The 20,189-nt window shown below is 44.7% G+C and overlaps 2 protein-coding genes across 3 annotated transcripts; one reads left to right on the top strand and one right to left on the bottom strand.

Annotated features, from left to right (window-relative positions):
* On the top strand, positions 1-10,700 carry LOC136946529 (cation channel sperm-associated auxiliary subunit delta-like). The gene is made up of 16 exons (XM_067240904.1): positions 1-124; positions 3,957-4,024; positions 4,108-4,227; positions 4,444-4,546; positions 4,933-5,232; positions 5,352-5,434; positions 5,652-5,828; positions 5,942-6,055; positions 6,132-6,221; positions 7,243-7,301; positions 7,478-7,556; positions 7,761-7,813; positions 8,252-8,386; positions 9,888-10,074; positions 10,285-10,439; positions 10,544-10,700. The coding sequence occupies exons 1-16, from the start codon at positions 1-3 to the stop codon at positions 10,698-10,700; spliced, it is 2,004 nt and encodes a 667-aa protein (XP_067097005.1).
* Positions 10,701-11,426: 726 nt separating this feature from the next.
* sgk2a (serum/glucocorticoid regulated kinase 2a) lies at positions 11,427-18,790 on the bottom strand. Of its 2 annotated transcripts, none has more exons than XM_067240219.1 (13): positions 18,692-18,790; positions 17,706-17,770; positions 17,323-17,381; positions 17,004-17,061; positions 16,389-16,472; positions 15,212-15,343; positions 14,061-14,173; positions 13,855-13,891; positions 13,656-13,742; positions 12,989-13,084; positions 12,567-12,722; positions 12,236-12,325; positions 11,427-12,126 (listed from the first exon to the last, which is right to left on the bottom strand). In XM_067240219.1, the coding sequence occupies exons 2-13, from the start codon at positions 17,721-17,723 to the stop codon at positions 11,971-11,973; spliced, it is 1,086 nt and encodes a 361-aa protein (XP_067096320.1). In that variant the 5' UTR covers positions 17,724-17,770; positions 18,692-18,790; the 3' UTR covers positions 11,427-11,970. The 2 variants fall into 2 exon arrangements, with proteins under 2 accessions (XP_067096320.1, XP_067096319.1); XM_067240218.1 differs by having other exon boundaries at positions 17,706-17,767; positions 18,692-18,786.
* Between the last annotated feature and the right edge of the window lie 1,399 nt (positions 18,791-20,189).

Below are 20,189 nucleotides of genomic sequence, written 5' to 3'. Positions count from 1 at the left end.
ATGGCTAGCAGCGGCACTGCATCAGGGAATGCGAAAGGATTTTGTCGGTCTCTGAATGTTCTGGCTCTTCTGAGCGCACCTCTCACTATCCGCGCACCAAGCTCCACAGGATTTTCTAAGAACGGTGACCATTATCATCAAGAATGAATGGGTCAGTGGGCGGTGCTTTTATACCGGTTGATCTCTGATCTCCAATTTAACCTGCTCCCGACCAGGTTGGGCGTTCAGCATGAGGTACCACAGCGATTGAACCCAACAAGTGATCCACTGTCGTGATACAGAAAACCCTTGGTTGAACCTGAAGTTACCTCGTTAACGCCAAATCTTGATTCGTAGTAGGCCTACAGGCCTCATTTCCTGTGTTCCCAAAACAAAGTGGTCAACCTCTTTTTGATTGGAAAAAAAACAACCAGCCTGTGTCGAGACTGGTCCCAGAAGATTACTTTCGTGGCAGCCCAAACAAGGCATCGACTGCCACAATTTGATGGCCATTTTGCTGGAATAAAAGGAAGAAACATTGCATCAATAAGATTCTAAATGTATGTTGTTGTTTTTGTACATGCCATTAAATTGTTCATATCTTGGGACAAAGAGGACATTTAGTGTCATCTGAAGTTAGTGGTGCCAACTTTCTGCCTGTGTCCATCTCAGAAATGAAGAATTTGAACTCCTCAAATGATTTATTAGTGAGTTTTCTGTATAGCTCATGTATCTGAAAATGGTCACTCAATTAGACAGACAAAAACAACACTAAAATGAATAGTTGAAGAGAAGTATAGTTCTTCATGAAGCAACATAAGATTATAATTACCTTCCAAGAAGAGTTTACATGCTCGAAAGCTAAGGTGATGCCCCTCAAGGACACCCCACATTCCAGCTGCAGAGCTGCAAAGATTCGCAGTAGATCTATTGAAATAGCTGTCTAAGGCTGCAGCGGTGTTGAAGCCCAAAGACTGTACCGGATCAATGTCACTGCTTCCATCTCACAGTCACAGAATTGTATCCAGATATCGTGAGCTCTTCCTGTGGAGAGAGAAAAACAAAGATTTTTACTTGTGGACTTTTTTGACATTGGGTTGCATGGAACACATTTGAAAAATAGTACATGCCTACAGATGCATATAACTTTAAGAACAAGAAGGACAACAATTGTTCAAATTGCTTTGAACATCACAGAGGTTTTATGTAAATTGTGGCTTTTGGCGAGGTTGTCCAATTTCTCCATGTTTATTTTTACTGGCGATGCAGATTATGGCTCTTCATGTTAAGAACTCCAACTTTGTCGGTATAAAATTCAGTGATAAGGAAACTGTCAATTGGCAGATGACACTGCGTTATTCATTAGTTGTGAGGAAGAGATTACTAAGGCTATTAAATGTGTTGAGGAATTCTCTGCTGCATCCGGTCTAGTTATGAATGTTGATACATCGGTAGCCTACTATTCCCAGAAATAAATCAATTAAAGATAGCAAACATCCTGTCAAAACAGATGTCACATATTTGGGTGTTACCATATGTAAGGATGAGAAACTAATCTTAAGATGCCATTTTGATTATAAAATTGAAAAAATTAAGAAAAGATTTAATATGGCTGTTAAGAGACTAGTCATTGTATGGTAGTGTTGTTATCAAAAGCTGAAGGTATCTCAAGACCTGTCTACGTTTCACTCTCTCTCGATATGCAAACAATCTTTAAGGAAATTGATAAGTTACTGTAGGCTATAACTTACATTTACATTTATTCATTTAGCAGATGCTTTTATCCAAAGCGACTTCCAAGAGAGAGCTTTACAAAGTGCATAGGTCACTGATCATAACAACAAGATAGCCACAAAACATCGCGAGTAGCCAAAACATGAAGCACACATTGTGAACAGCCAAAGTAAGTGCCAAAGGGAAGAACCATAAGAGCATGTAGTTAAACAAGTTACAATTAAACAACATGAACCGCTATAATTGCAAGTGTACCTGTGGAAAAAGCAAGCAACAATAATAAAAACAATATATCACAGCGAGTACAAAAAATTAAATCAGTTACCACTAACCACAAGAGCAACGGGTGGGGGTGTAAGGCTGCAGGAGAGACTTGATGTTGACGGGTGCAGTCCCGTTCACTGCTCGGAACTTTGTATGGAGAAATAAAACACATTCGTAAAGCAGTTATAAGAAATACTAAAGAGCAAGGTGGCTTAGCTGTCGTAGATATGAATATGCTAAATAATATTTTAAAAATAAACTGGATTATTAGATATCTTAAGAATCAAAACAGCACATCTTCCCAAAATTCCTATTTAAGACAATCGGTGGTCTGAAATTCCTTTTAAAATGTAACTTTGATATTAACAAAATCCCCATTAAACTATCCAACTTTCATAGACAAGCACTGTTGGCTTGGTCCCTGGCCTACAAACATAACGTTTCACCTCACAAATATATGATTTGGAATAAAATATAAAAAATAAAATATGCCCCCCAAATGATCTGGAAAGCGCGGTTTGTTACGTGACGTCATGCAAATCAAGGCAAAGAACAAAGGATTAGAGCGGTCTCATACCAGGCCAAACCGATAATCGGCGACGGCTAGTTTCGGACTGCGCTCGTTAGCTTTAATCCTCATAGACTGTATGACTGACTGTCAGCCGATTAAATTAAAGAAGCAATGTTAGAAGCTCATATAAAAAAAAAGTTCATAATGACTTTATTCATGTTGCCTTTCTGTCTTTCAGAAGTCAGGTATGAAGTGGGTTTAGTGGGTTTAGATTAGCTTACTGTTGTTAGTAGCTACTTGAGTTAGCCTAGCTAGCTTAGCTAGAACTAATGAGTTCTTTATAAAAATGGGCCGTAAGACAGCTAAATTACACATTTTCAATGATTTTCTAATGATTTATGGTTGGGAAGTGAACGTGTTCGCTTTTTTTTATTATTTGTTTATTTTGTCATCAAAGTCCAGATTTGATTGGGTCATCTCGCTATCTAGAAGATAAATCAGTTCCAGAGCCGACTGGGGTAAATAACTGAACGTTGTTTTGTTTTTTGGGGGGAGGGGTAGACTAAGTTCTAGCTTTACCGGCTACAGGCTAGTCTATGGTATAGTCTACAATGTTATGATCCATGCTAACACGTCACTTTTCCTCTCTAGATATTGTTGTATTACAAGGAGAGTAGGGACACTGTTGTGCGAAGTCATTGCAACAATGATCTGGCGTTGTTTATGGGGTGAATAAGTCCTGTTTCCTCCCAAACATTATATTACATAGGCTACATTACTTGTCACCCCTGCCTGACGCTTTATTTGTGACTAATAACAGGAGATGGATTCTGATAACCTGGTCATTTTTTGAAGAGTCAGATATTCCTCTCTCCTATTTAGGACCAGATGTAAGTAAGGCTACTCACCCGCTTAAATATTCATTTTGTGTTACTAAAGTAGGTGTTATTTCATGATATTGGGATGTCCATAACCATATCTATATGTTCTGTTGTTAGCGTTTGATCGGCGCTGTCAGTACAGCTGCATTTGTCCTAGACAGCTTGGCCATAGTGATCGATGAGAAGCTATACATCTACTCTCTGGAAGACCATACATGGACATCCTCCCAAGGTCAGGACGATAGGAACATTCAAGGCAACTCTATTCCATAGGACGTCTATAGGTTTGAGCATGAGGCTCAGAGCACTATTGTAGCCTATAGCTTTACACACAAACTGTACATGCAGATATGAAAACACAAACAGGTGTGTGGATAGCTAGAACAGTCAGTAGAGGATGACTTTGGTCAAGACACAGTTCATAGCCAGCCTCCTTAAGACACATGGCTGTCATGTTGTGGTTTTGCAGGAGTTGAGGGTTATGAACTGGATTTTCTCGTAAGAAAAGTGAGCTTCTACAGAATCGCTCATTAACAATCTCTGTCTGGACTTAAACACTAGTATAAACCTAACATCTGTCCCCACAGGTGTGGACACCCCAGTTGACTCGGTCTCCACACTCCAGTGCTGCTTCAGCAGAGAAGACTCTTGCTTGGTAAACTTCAGCATCACAGCTCATTGACATGCATGTCCCTTTGCTGACAAATGGAAGTGATCATGTGTCTGTGCCGGCCACAGGAAGTGAGCTCAGTAGTGCTGCTGTACAGCCTGGGAAGCCGTCTGGATCTCGGTCAGATATACATGTCCTCGAACGGAGGGTTGTCCTTCCAGAAGTACAGCATTCCCCACCACTCAAATGTGAGTAGAACCCCAAGCATGCGCGAAAGGATATGAAACACAGCTGGTCTGTGGCAGCAGATACAGAATAACACACCAAAGTATATTTGGCTTGAGTCTGTATTTCAATCATCCACAAAACACAACCACACATACAGTAAAGAGCAGCGCAGTGCTGAGTTGATGTGGTCGGCGGCTTTGACAAGGAGACACACCGATCTCGACTTCACTCCACAGGAGCTCATTGGAGGGTTGTTTAACATGCCCACAGTGTCCAGCATCGTGGAGATGATCATAGACGACCAGAACATGGTGAGACGGGAACCTTTAGCCCTCTCTGGTACACTCTTAGAAAAGCAGGCGTTACCTCACACCATCCACCACTTCAGTTGTCTGTGTGCTATAGCTAAATACAAACCATCTCACCAATACTTCCAAGAACCCCAAAGCGTTCTCAATGGGTCCTTCCCAGCGTTTTCTCACACACGGACAACTGAAGTCGAATCAAATCAAACTTTATATCTCGAATTTCATACTAAGTGGCACCACAATGCGCTTCACAGAGGGGGAAAGGGGGGGTGGGTTCAAACACTGATGTTTGACACCAATTTTCCAGCAATGAAGCAAAAAAAACAGTTCACCCATTTGGGCCAATGTAGGAGAACTGTAAAAATGATTCCCTGACCTCTCTGAAATGAAGAACCCTCTTCTCTATGAGTGTGCCAGCCCAGGCTGGGGGGGGCAGAAGGGAGCGGGTGTACCAGCCCTCAGTCTGTCCGCAGTTCTCTTTACGCTACATCACAGGGAGCAGCAGCCAGCAGTCGGAGCAGCAGCCCGTGATGGACCCCCCGTCGACCTTGAACGTGATCCAGACAGCCGGGATGAGAGGCCACCTCATCATCTGGTCCCCCAACATGCTGCTCTACTCACCCAACCACGGTATTGTCCTCCGGACGGTGGCCGTGATCAACCAAGGGCAGGCACCCCTCCCCCCTGACAATGTCACCATCATACAAGTTGCCACAGGTAACACTTCTCCTTCACCATTGGTGTGTGTGTGTGAAAGAGAGAATACAATTGTAAACCGAACTGCCATGGTTTCCCAGAGTAAGGTCCCCCCCCCTCCCTGTGTGTGTGGTGTTTAGATGACAATGCAGTGATTGCTGTGATGACCAGTGATGGGGCCCTGTACTATGGCAGGATGGGGATGGAGGCCAAGGTCATGAAGGTGAGCTGCATTCACAGGAACACCGTTGCATAGAACAGTAGTGCAGGTACACAGTGTCTATTCATACTGCATACTATATCATCAATACAAATGTAAAATAATATATATATATTCTTGTTTGAATAAAATAGGGACTGACACCAAGATATGCTGTTGTAGGGGCCAGTCTAGTGATGTAGACCTTACGTCTAATTTCCTGTTTCCTGCCGTGGTCCAGATGACCGTGGTGCTGGACCTGACCCAAGAGGATGTGATGCTGTTCACACACTACGGAGACCTGCTTCTCATCGAGGTCCACGAGGACCGTGTCCCCGGGCTGGTGGACTTTGACCATCAGACCATCTTCATCCAGCAAGAGCTGGCGCGCACCTCCCTGCCTATAGAGGGCTGCCTTGTGAGTCACCTGTCAACAGGACCAGGGCTAGGGCTACGATTAGGGTTAGGACTAGTGCCAGGGCCAGGGTAGCATCGTTCTAGGTAGACTCGGTTCTCCTATCTTGCCCCTAGGTGGAGCAGTTTGACGGCATGTTTCATGGAGAGCACTTCTACATCGACATGGACGGCACCTTGGAACTGTCTGCTGTCTACGTCCCCTCTCCTGCCTGCACCTTCTTCCCCCTGGTACACACTCACACATTTGTCTGTTGCCTGGTCCAGTGTGGACGTATAAGTCATTCCAACTTGTTTGTGTCTCCAGTTGACAGTGACAAACTCCAAGCTCCTCTCATCTAAAGTGGTCTTTGCGTCGGACGGCATCACCCAAAGAGGCACCAAGAAATACAGGATGGTAGCGTGTGTGTTTAGTTGCGTGCGTGTGTCCCTCCTGTCTCCCGACGACACTTGTCGTAACTAGGGATGCACCGATACCATTTTTTAAGGACCGAGTACGAGTACCGATATATATTTATTTTGTACTCGCCGATACCAATACCGATACCTCTACATATATATATATATATATTTTTATCCAAGCACAACACAGTGGTAGCCTGACGTTGTCATACTCTTCTAGTCAGAATATGAATCTGATACTGCTCCGTTGGGCTGTGAGAAAATTGGAAAAATAGCGTGCACTACTCACGTGTAGCTTATAATACTGTTGTCAAATAAATACGGAGAAAGTGATAGTTAATTATCAATACGGCGATATATACGGTTCTTTAGCACCCTTTTTGTAACTTGCAATGCGCTAGTCTAAGCCAATGGAGGTTGCTAACATGCTACAGCTATACTCGTGTCATGTTTGTTCGCTGCAATGTTATAAAGGTACATACAAGTAAATTGGTTTATTAAAAGGTAATGGAAGTACATGCTGTAAGATATACCAATGAATGTAGGCTATTTGTATCTGTTGTAGCTCTTACGGTGTGTTCACAACAAGGTTTCATTAAAAAGAATGTGAACCATTAGTTGAAGAGACCATCATTTCAAACGGCGGATGCTACACTTCTTAATTTAGTTAGTGACTTCTTCACTAACTTAAAGCACACATTTCAGTGTCCAACAAGAACAAAGCATGCAGTTCGCAATTTGAGGGTTGTTGTCATACATTTTTAAGTGTTTCCACACCCTTGAGGCTGACATTGTGTCTGCTGCTGCCGCCGCTGTCTCTGTGCACGGACAATTCTGTCAGTTACGTGAGGTATCGGTCTTTGGTATCGGGGGTATTTTTACAAGTACATGAGCTTGGTATCGGGCCCGATACCGATACTGGTATCAGTATCGGTGCATCCCTAGTCGTATCCACCATCGGTAATACAAAATGATATCTGGCCTCCGCTCTGACCTGCTGTCCATGTGGTTGGTAGGAGATCAGGCTGCGTGAGCTGGGCTACTCCCGTTTAGGAAGTGGAAGTCAACACGGCAGGTAAGAGTGCCCCCCAGTGGTGGAGGGATGTCGCTCCATGCAGGCCAATCACTCCTCTTCTGCCTGGCACAAGATGGAGACCTGCAGCCGTAGCTGTCTGAACGGCACACACCAGTCTGTCTGCTCCTTCAGAAAGGCCTGTGCTCTCGAGAGCCGTGTGTGTGTGTGTGTTCCAGCTCTCGTGCAAGCGGCCTCTCCACCGTTGCTGTGGATCTGATGGGACGATATGTGACCTGCAAGAACCTGAACCCCCTGGTTAGAGCCCTCACCTCCACACACCCTCACACACACACACTCACATGTACAAGGGGAAACAACTGTTACTGACAACAACACCGAGCCACCCTGTCAGGCGGACCGGTGAGCAGAACGGGTATTTCCACCGACTATTTGTGACACATGCGCAGCAACAACAACAACAGGGATCAGTCAACCTGTGTTTGTGTGTCCCCGTCGTAGAAAGCTCACATCATTACCGGCTGTCAACCTGGGAAGCACATTAGAGTACTGATGTAAGGCCAGAGGATCTGCAACATGGTGCCGTCACATCCATGCATTTTTTTTACCAATATAAGTTACCATATCATGTTGTTTGTGTGTGTGTGTGTGTGTGTGTGCTTATGCCTGCTTCCTTTTGCCAGGAAAGTGACAACGTGCACCAAAGACATCATCTCCCAGGAGAAGCTCCAAGACAACTTTACCTACCACATTCCAAAGTAGGTCCAATCCCTCTGTGGCTCGCAAGCTCCCTGCCGTCGATCCATAGACAATTTTGTCTTTTTACTCCATCCTCCAGTGTGGCAGGTGGATATGAGTTCTGGAATATATCACTGTACTGAGAGAAACACCCTATTACAACCCTGCCCCCCCCCACACACACACACACACACACACACACTCATTTTCTCCTCTCCTGACCCCCCCACATCCCTCCTTCTACCTCCATCCAGAGAGGTGTACGACCCCGAGTTCCTGGCAAGGCCTGGCAAGGCTTCACATGACCTGATCCTGCCCTACAGCATCGTAGACTACTTATGCCCTCTGCTGGTCTTCAAAGGCACCCCCTGGATACCCTCACTGCAGCTGTGAGTGGCTGGCACACACAAACACACACACTCGAGCGGTGAGTGGCTAAGATGAAGCTAGATGGTACACAGGCATTGCACTCGGACACAAACATGTCACTGGAGCTCAGACGTTGTGTGAAAACGTTGCCGCATACACTCGGAGGTCACAAGGTTAAAGATCCTGTAAAGTAAAAATTCCATGTTTTGCATCTAAGTACATTATATATACGTGTGAAATGAGTTCCTGAAAGCATGTGCAAAGCGCTAAAACTTTGTCACACTGAAATGTGGAGTTAAACCGAAGAACAGTTTCTCTTCCGTTTTCAGATCAGGTTTTAATGGGCAGAGCCAAAAAATGCCCTATCTACGTCATTTCGCCCTATCTACTCACTGAATGGCTCCTCCTTCTGTACTGTTATTGTAGCCTACATCAGCTAGCTAGCTAGCTTCAGGATGTCTCCCACCACCCGCAACTGCATCTTCCCTGGATGCAAGAACTCCAGCTGCGCTGCAACGCCATTTAATTTTCATTGATATACTATTGATAATGAAAGGAAAAATAGAAGGATAGATTTTGTGAAGAGCCATGCTCATGGAAAGCTTTGGATAAACTCCAACAGCCGCCTCTGCACTGACCATTTCACGGCGGACAGTTTTAACATGGACCAGAGACAGACGGAGTTCACCAACACACGGCTTCTCTTGCAGCGCGGAGCCGTACTGAGCATCGCCCCTCCGGCCGTTCATCCTCCGTTCGCACCTGGACCATCCACCGCCGCCAGCAGTTCATCACTCAGTTCTGTGTGCTTGTTATAATTATACTAGATAAGTTTTCCAGAGGTATCTCTGCTATGAGTTAGTGCAAACCGCCAAATTGATATTAGGCTACTCGGTGTAGAATGATGGTATTTTGGTGAAATGATAGCTAATGTGTTAGAAGTAGCCTAGTTGGAGAGCTCACTGTCTGCTGTCTCTGGTGTCCATTTTTACTGTTACAGCTCAAGGGAACATTTCATTTATATGCATCTGTATGTTTCACTCATTGAACAAATAAATACTAATTCTATACGCTTTTGTTCGGCTTGACATAGCGTCCATTATCTGGGTCGGAGGTAGGCACTAGGCAGCGAGGGGCGGAGCTTCAGCTCCTTCAGGCGACACGCCCCCCCAGTCTCAAGCAGAGAAGACTGCTGATTTTTTCACGATTTCAAAGCCTAATTTAACATACTTGTCGGTGTTATTTTTTTATTCGAATTTGGATGGGTAGTTAATAACACATTATTCTGTGATGTGGCGAACTTAAAACCCGTTTCCAGGTCCACTTTACAGGATCTTTAAGTTTGAAGAGAAGATCCACCAGACTACAGCTTAACCCATCTGACCCCTCTCCCGCCCCTGTCCACCTCCCCTCTCTGTCCTGTCCTCTCATCTCCTGCATGGCCTGCCCCCTCTCGTCCTCTCGTTTCCATCCCCCTCTCCTCCCCTCCCCATCTCCTCTCTGCCTCTGCTGCGGCCGAAGGTGGCAAGGGGAAGAGTTTGTGGAGGACGTGAAGGCAGACTTCGTCCTGTTCGAGGTCCATGGGATGCACAACTACGAGTACACCCAGACGGTCCGTGGCGCTCGCTGTGTCTCCCAGCCACAGAACTGGACCTCCCAGCTGAGCCAGCAGCACCAGCCGGACCCCCACACCGCCTGGAACCGACACGTACGCCCGCACGCCTCACACTCGCCCCGCAGCTGGCACTGTTTCAGCCATCTTAAGGCTTCAGAATGTTTCTCCTTGTGTCTGCTTGATGATGAATCCATGTACCTTTTGTTATACTTTTTACCTGGATAGTGGCTGGCACAGGCACCTTCACAGTCATAAACATAGGGATGTTCTATAGCTGTGTGTGTTTTGTGTGTGTGTCTCCAGAACTATGTGAGCTGCCTGGACTCTGATGGGCCTCCTCTTTCTGAGCCTACAGCCCAGTATCAGGTCCTCAACAAGGACTCTGGCAACAGAGTACTCTTCCCTGAATATAACGGCATGTACATCTTCAAGGTCATCGTGGTGGACCCCAGATACAGGTTAGAAAGTGTGTGTGTATTTAATTTCATTTTGTACATGTCAGGCATAGCATGAATAACAGTTTCATGCAATACTACTGTTGTGTGTGTGTGTGTGTGTGTAGCTACTGCCAGCTGACCACCACCTTCAGTGTGTTTGTGTACGGAGCGTTCCCCCCTCATGTTCTGCCCTCTGGTGTGGGTCTGGGCATCTTCCTGGGCATCCTTGTGGCCCTGCTGATGGCTGGATTCTTCATCAAGCACCGATCATCTAAGGCCTAACACACATACACCTGCCTGCCTGCCTGCCTGTCTGCTTATCTGTATGGCTGCTTGCCTGCCTGTCTGTCTGCCTGCTTTTGTCTGCCTGCTTTTGTGTTTGTGTGTGTCTGTTTGCCTGCTTGTATGTCTGCCTGCCTGTCTGTTTGTTGGTAGCAGATTGCCACTTCAACCTTAGGTTGTCATTCATGGATGAATACAGCTCAGTTTGTGGACACTTAAAAAATAAAAATAAAAAACACACACAAATGTGACGGCCTGTAATGACCCATATCTCATCTTGTTTTTCTTTTTTTAACAGAAAGTTTTGCCAGATTAGTTTTTTAGATATTTAAAAGACTTGTGTTTACCCTTATTTAATGCTAAAAAAAGACTGTTCTAAAAGTTCACGTTCTTGCCCTGTCATACTGTCGTAGAGTTTGATTTTAGGCATTTAGGTGGTTTGCATGTTTATTGCTTTATTGTGTTATGTTTTATTTGACAATAAAATAGAAACATCCAAAATCTATGAACCTATCACCTTCTGTGTTCCTTTTACACATCTTCAAGACCTGGTAAATGTTCACGACAAGATGTCTGACTGAGAGGAAAGTTGTCTATGTACACACATGTCTGTGCGTCACTGAAGGCCTGGTTCTGAACATAGTCATGACAACAAAAGAACCCTGCACATTAGATTAATACAGACAATCCAAATCAATTATTAACATCAATACATTGAGTTCCATTAAAAGAACATTAATTTTCAATGTTTTTATTGGTTCCAGATACAGTAGCTAAAGAATATTTACATGCAGGATAAATCATTAATTTGATAAAGTCTCCATGCCAACTCTACAAGAAAGGATAATTCAGTCTGTTATTTAATGTCTAAACATCAGTCTAAGATGTGAAAGACACCAAATTGTCCTGAAATGTGCATTCAAGAACCTTTACTCCTAGCTAAGACTATCAGCATAGAAACAGGCAACATGGGTAGCAGTCCAGAGGTCGATCTTCATGAAAACGTGCCTACTCCTGCCCTCAACAACACATCTGTGTCTGCTGTGGATGACAGTCCACATCAAAGATGGATGCTCCGCTAGTCCACCCATAAGAGAAAGATGAATACAGAATCTTTTGCATTCTAGTTCTATAGAGGCCAATGCAGCTTCCCTGCTTCCACAGAACAAAGAACATACAGAAACAAGAAGGAAATGCCAGGGCAGCAGGAAGTCCCGATCAAATGTGAATTTAGTGACGGTGTGATGCTTTCTTGTGTAGGTTCCTGGTCTCAGAGGTAGCTGTCATCACTGGAGACGTAGGAGAAGCCGTTGAAGGCGTTGGAGCTGCTGGCACCGGTGGTCATCTCTGGAGTCCGGCCCACCGAGCCTGGCACCACCTCCCTGGTGAACTCTGGGTCAATGTGCTGGGTGTCAGCTGGACCTTTCTGAAAGAGGGAGGAGAGGGTGGGGGGGGGGGCAGGGAAAACAGACAGGTGATGCGAGGGGGAGACTTGAGAGGCAAACGCGTGTGCAGGCATGTGTGTGGAAACTCACAACGTTGGGGTTGTATGGAGGAGTGATCCTCTTGTGGTACAGGTCATCCCAGTTTATTGGTGAGAAAAACATGTGGTTCTTTATTTCCAGCTGGAGACAAACACAGCACACAGTCCAGGAACATACAGAGAAGAGGCTGAAGGTATATTAGAGAGACAGGAAAGTGCACCTGGTCCATGCTAGTTCCATTAACCCACAGGACATGACTAACTCCATTCCTTGAAAGTACTAAATATATTTGTATTTTCCTCACAGGGAAATCTAAATCAAGAGCCAAGTATTGGACAGGATTGGCAACAGTAATGAACCCAGGTGTGATGCTGAGACTCACAAAGTCTGCGATGGCCCCAAGGCGTCTGCGCTGGTCCTTCTGCAGCAGAGCCAGGAGGAGGCTGCACAGGGCGTCAGACTTCCCCGGGGGCAGGGGGAGGGGCTTGTGCAGGATCCCGTCATACATCTCAGACACGTCGCGACTGTAGAACGGAGGCTGGGGGGGGATTATGTTTCACCATCAATCATCTAGTTAAATTTGCTAATACATTAGTGATTGAAATAATGGAACAACCATTTTTGTCTCTCAGTCAGTCTCTTTAGATAGATGGAATTATGGAGAAATAGATGGATTGATATATAGATAGATGCATGGATGGTTATATAGATAGATGGATGGATATATAGAGAGATAGCTGGATGGATGGATACATAGAGAGATGGATGGATGGATATATAGACAGACAGATGGATGAGACTGACCAGACTGTAGATCATCTCATACAGCACAGCTCCCAAACACCACCAGTCCACTGTCCTGTCATAAGGCTCCTTCCTCAGGACCTCAGGGGCTAGGTACTACGCACACACACACAGACATCCACAAGTAACTAGACATGTTTTACCAGAATGCGTCTGTTTAGTGCTAGGTTTTAAGGTGTTGTTACTTGTTTTTAAAGCTTTACATGGATTGGCTCCATTGTACATTTCAGATCTCCTTATCACACTTCCAGGCCCCTTACATCATCGAACCAGTTCCTTTTAGCCATTCCACAGACTCGGATGAAAACAAAAGGTCATCGTGCCTTTTCAGTTGTGGCCCCTAGTCTGTGGAATAAATTGCCCATCTTTATCAGGTCATCCCCCATCACCGAGACATTTAAGTCCCGTCTTAAAACGTATTTTTATTCTTTGGCTTTCGAGTCAGTTTAGGGTCACTCGTGCTTAATTGTTTTGTTTGTCTGTTGTTTCTATTTATTGTTGTTTGCCTCAGTTGATAACTTTGTACAGCACTTTGGTCGGCGTTGGCTGTTTTTAAATGTGCTTTATAAATAAACTGACTTGACTTGGGTCAGTATAGAGTTACTTCAAATGAATCCTTTGACTTCCTGATAGTTGATAGTTGAAATCCTGAGGGGCATGGTCTCACCTCTGGGGTTCCACAGAAGGTAGAGGTGGTGCTCTCTGGCTCCACCCCTTCTTTACACAGCCCAAAGTCTGTCAGCACCACGTGGCCCTGGAACACAAAACACACACTCAATCTGTGATGTGATTTATAATGCATTATAGGAATGTGCGTTGATGTCATCTGAAGGGAGCACTGAGGCACATCTAGGAAAAGGACTTACTTGAGAATCTAAGAGTATGTTTTCTGGCTTCAGATCTCTACAATTGATACAAAGAAAAAAGTTTCAAAGTGTGTGTGTGCGCAAGCATTTCTGAGTGTTTGAGGGGTGTGATTGTGTGTGTGTGTTTATGAGAGCGATACAGAGAGAGAGAGACAGAAAGAGAGGGAGAGATACAGAGAGAGATACAGAAAGAGAGAGAGAGAGACCTGTAAACGATGTTGAGGGAGTGGAGGTAGCCGATAGCGCTGGCCACCTCAGCAGCATAAAACCTGGCTCTGGGCTCAGAGAAGCACCTCTCTCTCTGCAGGTGGAAGAACAGCTGGAGGAGGACAGAGAACACAGAGAAACAAAAGTGTGTGTGTGAGAGAGAGACCGACAAAGAGAGATGTTTATTCAGCTGTGCCCTGGGCTACAACCATGTGACATAACCACTAGTACACAGTCTCATTCTAGAATGGTGAAGGACTAAAAGATAGGGCTGGGGCCGGGGCTGGGGTATGACTAAACTAGAACTCTTCCTGTACGGGGTCATGACTGTGACTGGACTAGACTAATGCACTGCTCTTTGCACTGCACAATACAATCTTGTACCATTTGTATTTTTTGTAATATTTTTATTTTTATATTGTAAATTACTGCAACTTATATTTTTTTTTATATTTTATTGTATAGTAAAAAAAAAAAAATCTAATTCCACTTAGTATTGCTAGTTTTGTACCCTTATTATAGTTAGTCCTCATATTGAAATTTTAGATTCCTATATGTTTAATGTTTGCACCTTCCTGCCAAAGCAAATTCCTTGTCTGTGCAAACTTTCATGGCGAATAAAACCCATTCTGATTCTGATTCTAATACTTCCACAGTTTCCACAAGGCTGAAACTTAACTAGCAGAAGTATAGAGTCTGTACAGAAACGTGGCTTTGTACTGGACTCAGTACAAAGTCTTGGAAGCATGCTGGCCTTCCTCCTGTCTCATTAAATCTAAATAAAGGATTACTTATTAGGAACATTGTTACAGTCCGGTATCCTTCAGAATTGATCAGTGGTCAGACCTCTTCACCTGCCATAGCAACACTTAACCCAGACAGGAACCATTAGCGAGTGGTGGCATCACCAACTTAGAGTCAGTACAATGCAAGATCTGGAAAATAGGTATCTGTGAGTTTAACAGAGGCATTTGTGAGTTTAACTGAGGCAGACTAGATCTTTAAAACTCTGGAGAGACACGGTAGACTTCCATGAACACTGGTGTGTGGTAGTAGGCCTGAAAGGAGATTCAGGGGTGTTGCTGCAGAGACCTACATGACCGAGTTACATGACACGTGTATGTGTGTGTTTGTGTGGCTGCGGGCCTACCTCGCCTCCATTGACGTAGTCCAGGACGAAGTAGAGCTTCTCTGGGGTCTGGAAGGAGTAGTGGAGCCCCACCAGGAAGGGGTGTTTAAGGCTCTTCAAGAGGACGTTCCTCTCTGCCATGATGTTCTTTTGCTGCAGGAGGGGAGGGGAACGGGTGGAAGTGTGTGGGGTGGGGATGGGTGGGTGGAGGAGGAGGAGAAGGGGTGAGGAGTGGAACTAAAGCGGGAGTAGTGGTGGTGGTGGTGGGGAGGGTGGTGTTGATGGACACAAAGCAGTATTGAACCAGGAGACACGAGGAGGCTCGTCAGCAGGGCACAGATCTCTCTCTGTCCCCGTTGGTGTCATGGTCTTGCATGGTTTGCAGCAGTCCGTCTGCCCTGAATATGTCCAAATCCTTCTGGACTGTTAACAGGGCTGGGGACTCCTTGCTATCACTCGATTGTGTGCAATAGTGTGCCAGTACACACTTAAGAAAGAGTGGTTAAGGATGACTATGGAATTGCGTACAAAAGAGAGAAGGGAGAGAGAGGCATAGTGAGAGAGTAGACACAGAAAGCGAGAGAAAGGGACTGCCTTGCACTCTTACTGTGTCCTGTTATTTACCTAAATCACTGTGAATGAGAGAGGGAAAAGTCCCGGTTTAAACACTTGAGTTGATAACCTACGTTTATGGTCCTGACAGTTAGCCTCTCACAGTGTGACAACATAGAGGTAAACATTCCCATTAATGGAGTCTGGGATGAGACAGTTATTTAGCACAGCGCTGAACTGGTTCCACCTCACAGTAATAAACACAGGATCTGATCAGTGGATCCTGAACATCCATGTGGTGCTGGGAGACATGGGCAAGTACCAATACCCCCCCCCCCCCCCCCCCACCACCACCACCACCCACAACCCCCTCCTCGAGCCCTTAAGACAGACAACACGCTGTAAAACTCTGCCTAAGGACAAAGAGCAGGACACAATCCAGAACACAGGGCACCCTCCAGATCAGATTAGATAATCTCAAAAACACACATCTTTCCTCAGACACAAAGACTGCAGACTGGAGAGTGGCACAGGGGATGATCTTCCAGACCTGGTCTCTCTCTCTCTCTGGTCTCCATGTTCCCCTGACCTCTCACCTCACTGCTTAGCACCACTGTGACCCTCGGGTGGGTCTTACTAGACCTACCTCTTTCTTCTTCAGGATGACCTTCTTCTGGAGAACTTTGACAGCATAGAATTTGTTGTCGGCTTTGAGTTTGGCGAGCAGGACCTGCGTGGAGAACATAAGTTAGTTGTGTTACCCTCAACATAGAACGGTTCCAAGACAGTATTTGTGAGTGTGAATCAGAATATGTGATGTCTTATTTTTTAACAATGTATCGCAACAGATCCACATTCAATCGGGTGAGCAAAATGTATTTTTTTTATACCGCAAAGAGCTTCCCTGTCCCACAAAGGAACTCCTGAACACAACATTAGATGCAAGACACACAGAAGACGGGAAACACACACTATAGTTTGACCATGGCTAACTGCTCAGGTAGAAGGGTGAGAGGGGGAGTACTTCCTGTTTACTTTAACATGGTCTGGCCTCTCAGAAAGACAACACCCTGAACCTTCTGAGTAACTGAAGGACAACGTCAGCACATGATGTGTGCTATTTTCTGGGTTTCTCATTCTTTTTCACACTCGTTTTACCTGAGGCATTATTTACTTCCAGGTGAGCCAAGTTAATAATTTAAGACAAAGCTCTTTATCAGATGAACATACTGCATTCTCTCTTTCTTTCTTTCTCGCTCACCTTTCCGAAGGTCCCTTTACCAATGACGGCCAGGAAGTCAAAGTCAGTGGGCTTGGCGCTAAAATAAACAGGAATGTGACAGATAGGTGTCATACAGATGGTGGTATCACATATCATGATAACCCAATTCAGTGCATTACACATTAACGGTCTGACTAGAATCATTCAGTTCAAGAGAGCACAACATTATCCTTTTTTCACCCGTCACTATTACATAACACAACTGGGAAAGCAGTTTGGTCTTAAAAAAATTAAGCTGCGACCACAAGGAAGACAACAGTCTCATGAAGTCTGATAAAATCAGACTTTGGGTACATACTGTGGGTTAGCAGAGGGCCCCAGGTTGACTTCATCACTAGAGGAGGATGGTGATCTGTGCTGGAAAATACACACAAAAACTCAGACAAGGCAGAGTTAACAGAGAAGGAGCTGATGTCATGGAAACAGTCAGTGGTCCCATTAGAGGGGAGATGCAATACAAATACACTCACACCTATATCCATGAGCACTGGAGCACTGGCCCAGACACAATCTAATATCACTCAGTAGAGATTCTCTACAGGAGCTGGGCCCTGTGGTAAGTGTCAGAGCAGGAGAGGTGACTACAGGCCCTCTTTTGACTTAGCTGCAGGTACCACATTCTGCTGAGGTCTGTGGTTGGGGGCCAGAAGGGCCAGTCTTTGACATGCTGGAGAGACTTACTGGGTTACAATGTGCCATGGTCCTGGTCCATTCCTTGCCCACTGAGGCGCTTACATCAGAGTCTACTAGAACAGAATATCATTTTAATACATTTACATATCCAATGGAAACTTAACCACTGCCCTGCATACAAACAAATATTACACGGAACACACAACCGAAAGAGGACCCGAGAATAAACATTTTGTTTAAAAAACAGCAACCGACATGGAGCCTAAGGTAAGAGCATGTGTTAGTAACTGCCTGAGTGCTGTGTGTGTATGTGTGTGTGTGCGCAAGTGTGTATGTGTGCGTTTGACATGGCTGCTGGTCCCTTATGCCAGTTTGTCCCTAAAAAACTGGTGGATCTGGTTTGGTCTGAGTTTGGTTATTTGAATGCAGGCAGAATGAAGGACGCTCTCTCTTTGAGGACTACATATCATTAGACATGTTTCCATGGTAAACAGCCATTCTCAGGTATGTGCGTGCAGGTGTGTGTGCGTGTTTGTCTTATGTGAATACATCTGTGGGACAGCTTAAGTTACCCTTATCAAGATTCATGTTGATTCCAGACCTCACCTCAACAGTTGCCGACAGGCCTAAAGGGATTTTCATCTCTGCTATAGTCCATCTAACGCTTGACTCTGTCTCATCATTATTGTTCCACAGGACACCCTTTCTCCATTAGAGGTATAACAGGTTTAGCATCAGTCTTTAGACCATTTGGAAGTCCTTGACACAGTCTCAGTTAATATCATTAAAAACCTAATGAAATCAGAACAGTCTAAAAGCTATTCTCGAATCTCAGCAGTCTGGATTCCAACGGACTCGGGCCCCATAGGCGCTCCTATTTGACAAACGTTCTATAGTTCTACGAATAAGTTAACTCTCTAAGCATTTACATAACCTACTGAATTTCTATATATGGTTATGGTGTATATGTATTTCTAGTTCTTAAGTTATATACTATAATAGCAACTTTTCATGACGCGGTGTGAAGAACTTACCTGTGGCTGATACAGGTGGAGTCAGGGAAGCGAAGTCGGTGAACTGTCTGGGGCGAGCTCCGGTGGGCCGTGTGTCGAAGACAGCTCGGAGTGCTGCTGCCTTGCCTGCATCATCAAAGATAGCAAAGCTCCGTAGAGGTCACGTCATGAAAGGGTGGTTCCGAAGAGAAAAGTGAATCATTGATGAAACGTTAAACCGAGGGGGCGGAGAGCTCTCTCGCACTTACTTGCACTCTCTCTCTCACTCACTCTTTCTTAACATGATCCCCACACAAATACTTCGACTACAGAGTCATAACCAGAGAGAATGTCCACACATACGTAGAGACTAGTTGTCACCAATGTAACACCTTTTCTTGTGCGAATGGCAAACATTTACGCTAAAACAAATACGACGCGAAAGATGTTGCGTTAGTTGGATTGGTGTTAATCAACTGTTTACCAGGCATTAGTTGGATAAGGCGCAAGCCTGCGCAGTACAATATATAAGATAAGAAGATGGAAATAAAGAACTGTGTTCGTTAAAAGTTGCCACCACCACATACTTTTGATGACAATACAGGCAGTAGGGGAATATTATACAAAGTAGGCTAAACAAACCATCATGGGTAGGTTTATAGTCAATAGTCTACAAACGTACCCATAAACCGTACACCCATATACAGCTCTCTCTTTCACACGCGCGCGCACGCACACACACACGCACATATTTACAGGTAGATATGTCCTGACTAAATATTGGCCAATTGTTCCAAAAGCAGGTCAGGCGGACATAACTGGACATTTATTTGTTCATATGGAAATAATGGCATGTTGACCCAAAGACATTTTGACACACATGTAGCCCACCAGAGACACACATTGGTTCTATTCTAAAAAGCCAGAGCCCTTGTAAGATTCACTTCCAATAACCTGAATTTACCAAATAATATCAAAACAATTAGTCATGTCTGACAGAAAATGTAAACATTTTGAAACTTTAACTCTCCATTTGTTTTGTGTCATGGAAATACACTCAGTGCTTGAGAAACTTCCTAGTTCTAAAACTGGGGTATTTGCTCCACCTAGTGTTTATTATAATTACATAAACAGCAGCATGGTTAATACCCTGGCATTCACAATGTGCCGAAATATCAGTCAACATTCTCATTTACATTTTTCTTCAGTTACAGTCACAAAAATAACTCCTCATATTTTGCATAAAGAAAAAAAACTACAACAATTTGAACATTTGAATCCTCTTCTATATCTGATGTTCACACACCGACTAGTCTACTCACACAGACAGGAAGGTCAACAGTTCAGCGCTGTCCGGACCTGTTATTGCACAAGCTGTGAAGCAGCTCAGCTTCCTCACTTTTACCACATTCCATGTCCACGTTCTTCTCTCTTCTCTGTCCCCCACACTTCCCTGGCCCTCCCTTCCCCCCCCCCCCTCCCTCCCTCTCTCCCTAACTACCTCCATGCCTCCCTCCCTCCCTCCCTCTCTCCCTCCCTA

The sequence above is a fragment of the Osmerus mordax genome, chromosome 7 (genome assembly GCF_038355195.1).
Source record: "Osmerus mordax isolate fOsmMor3 chromosome 7, fOsmMor3.pri, whole genome shotgun sequence".
NCBI lineage: Eukaryota > Metazoa > Chordata > Actinopteri > Osmeriformes > Osmeridae > Osmerus > Osmerus mordax.
Note: the sequence above shows the minus strand (reverse complement) of the source record. Positions and strands in the feature narration are given on the sequence as shown.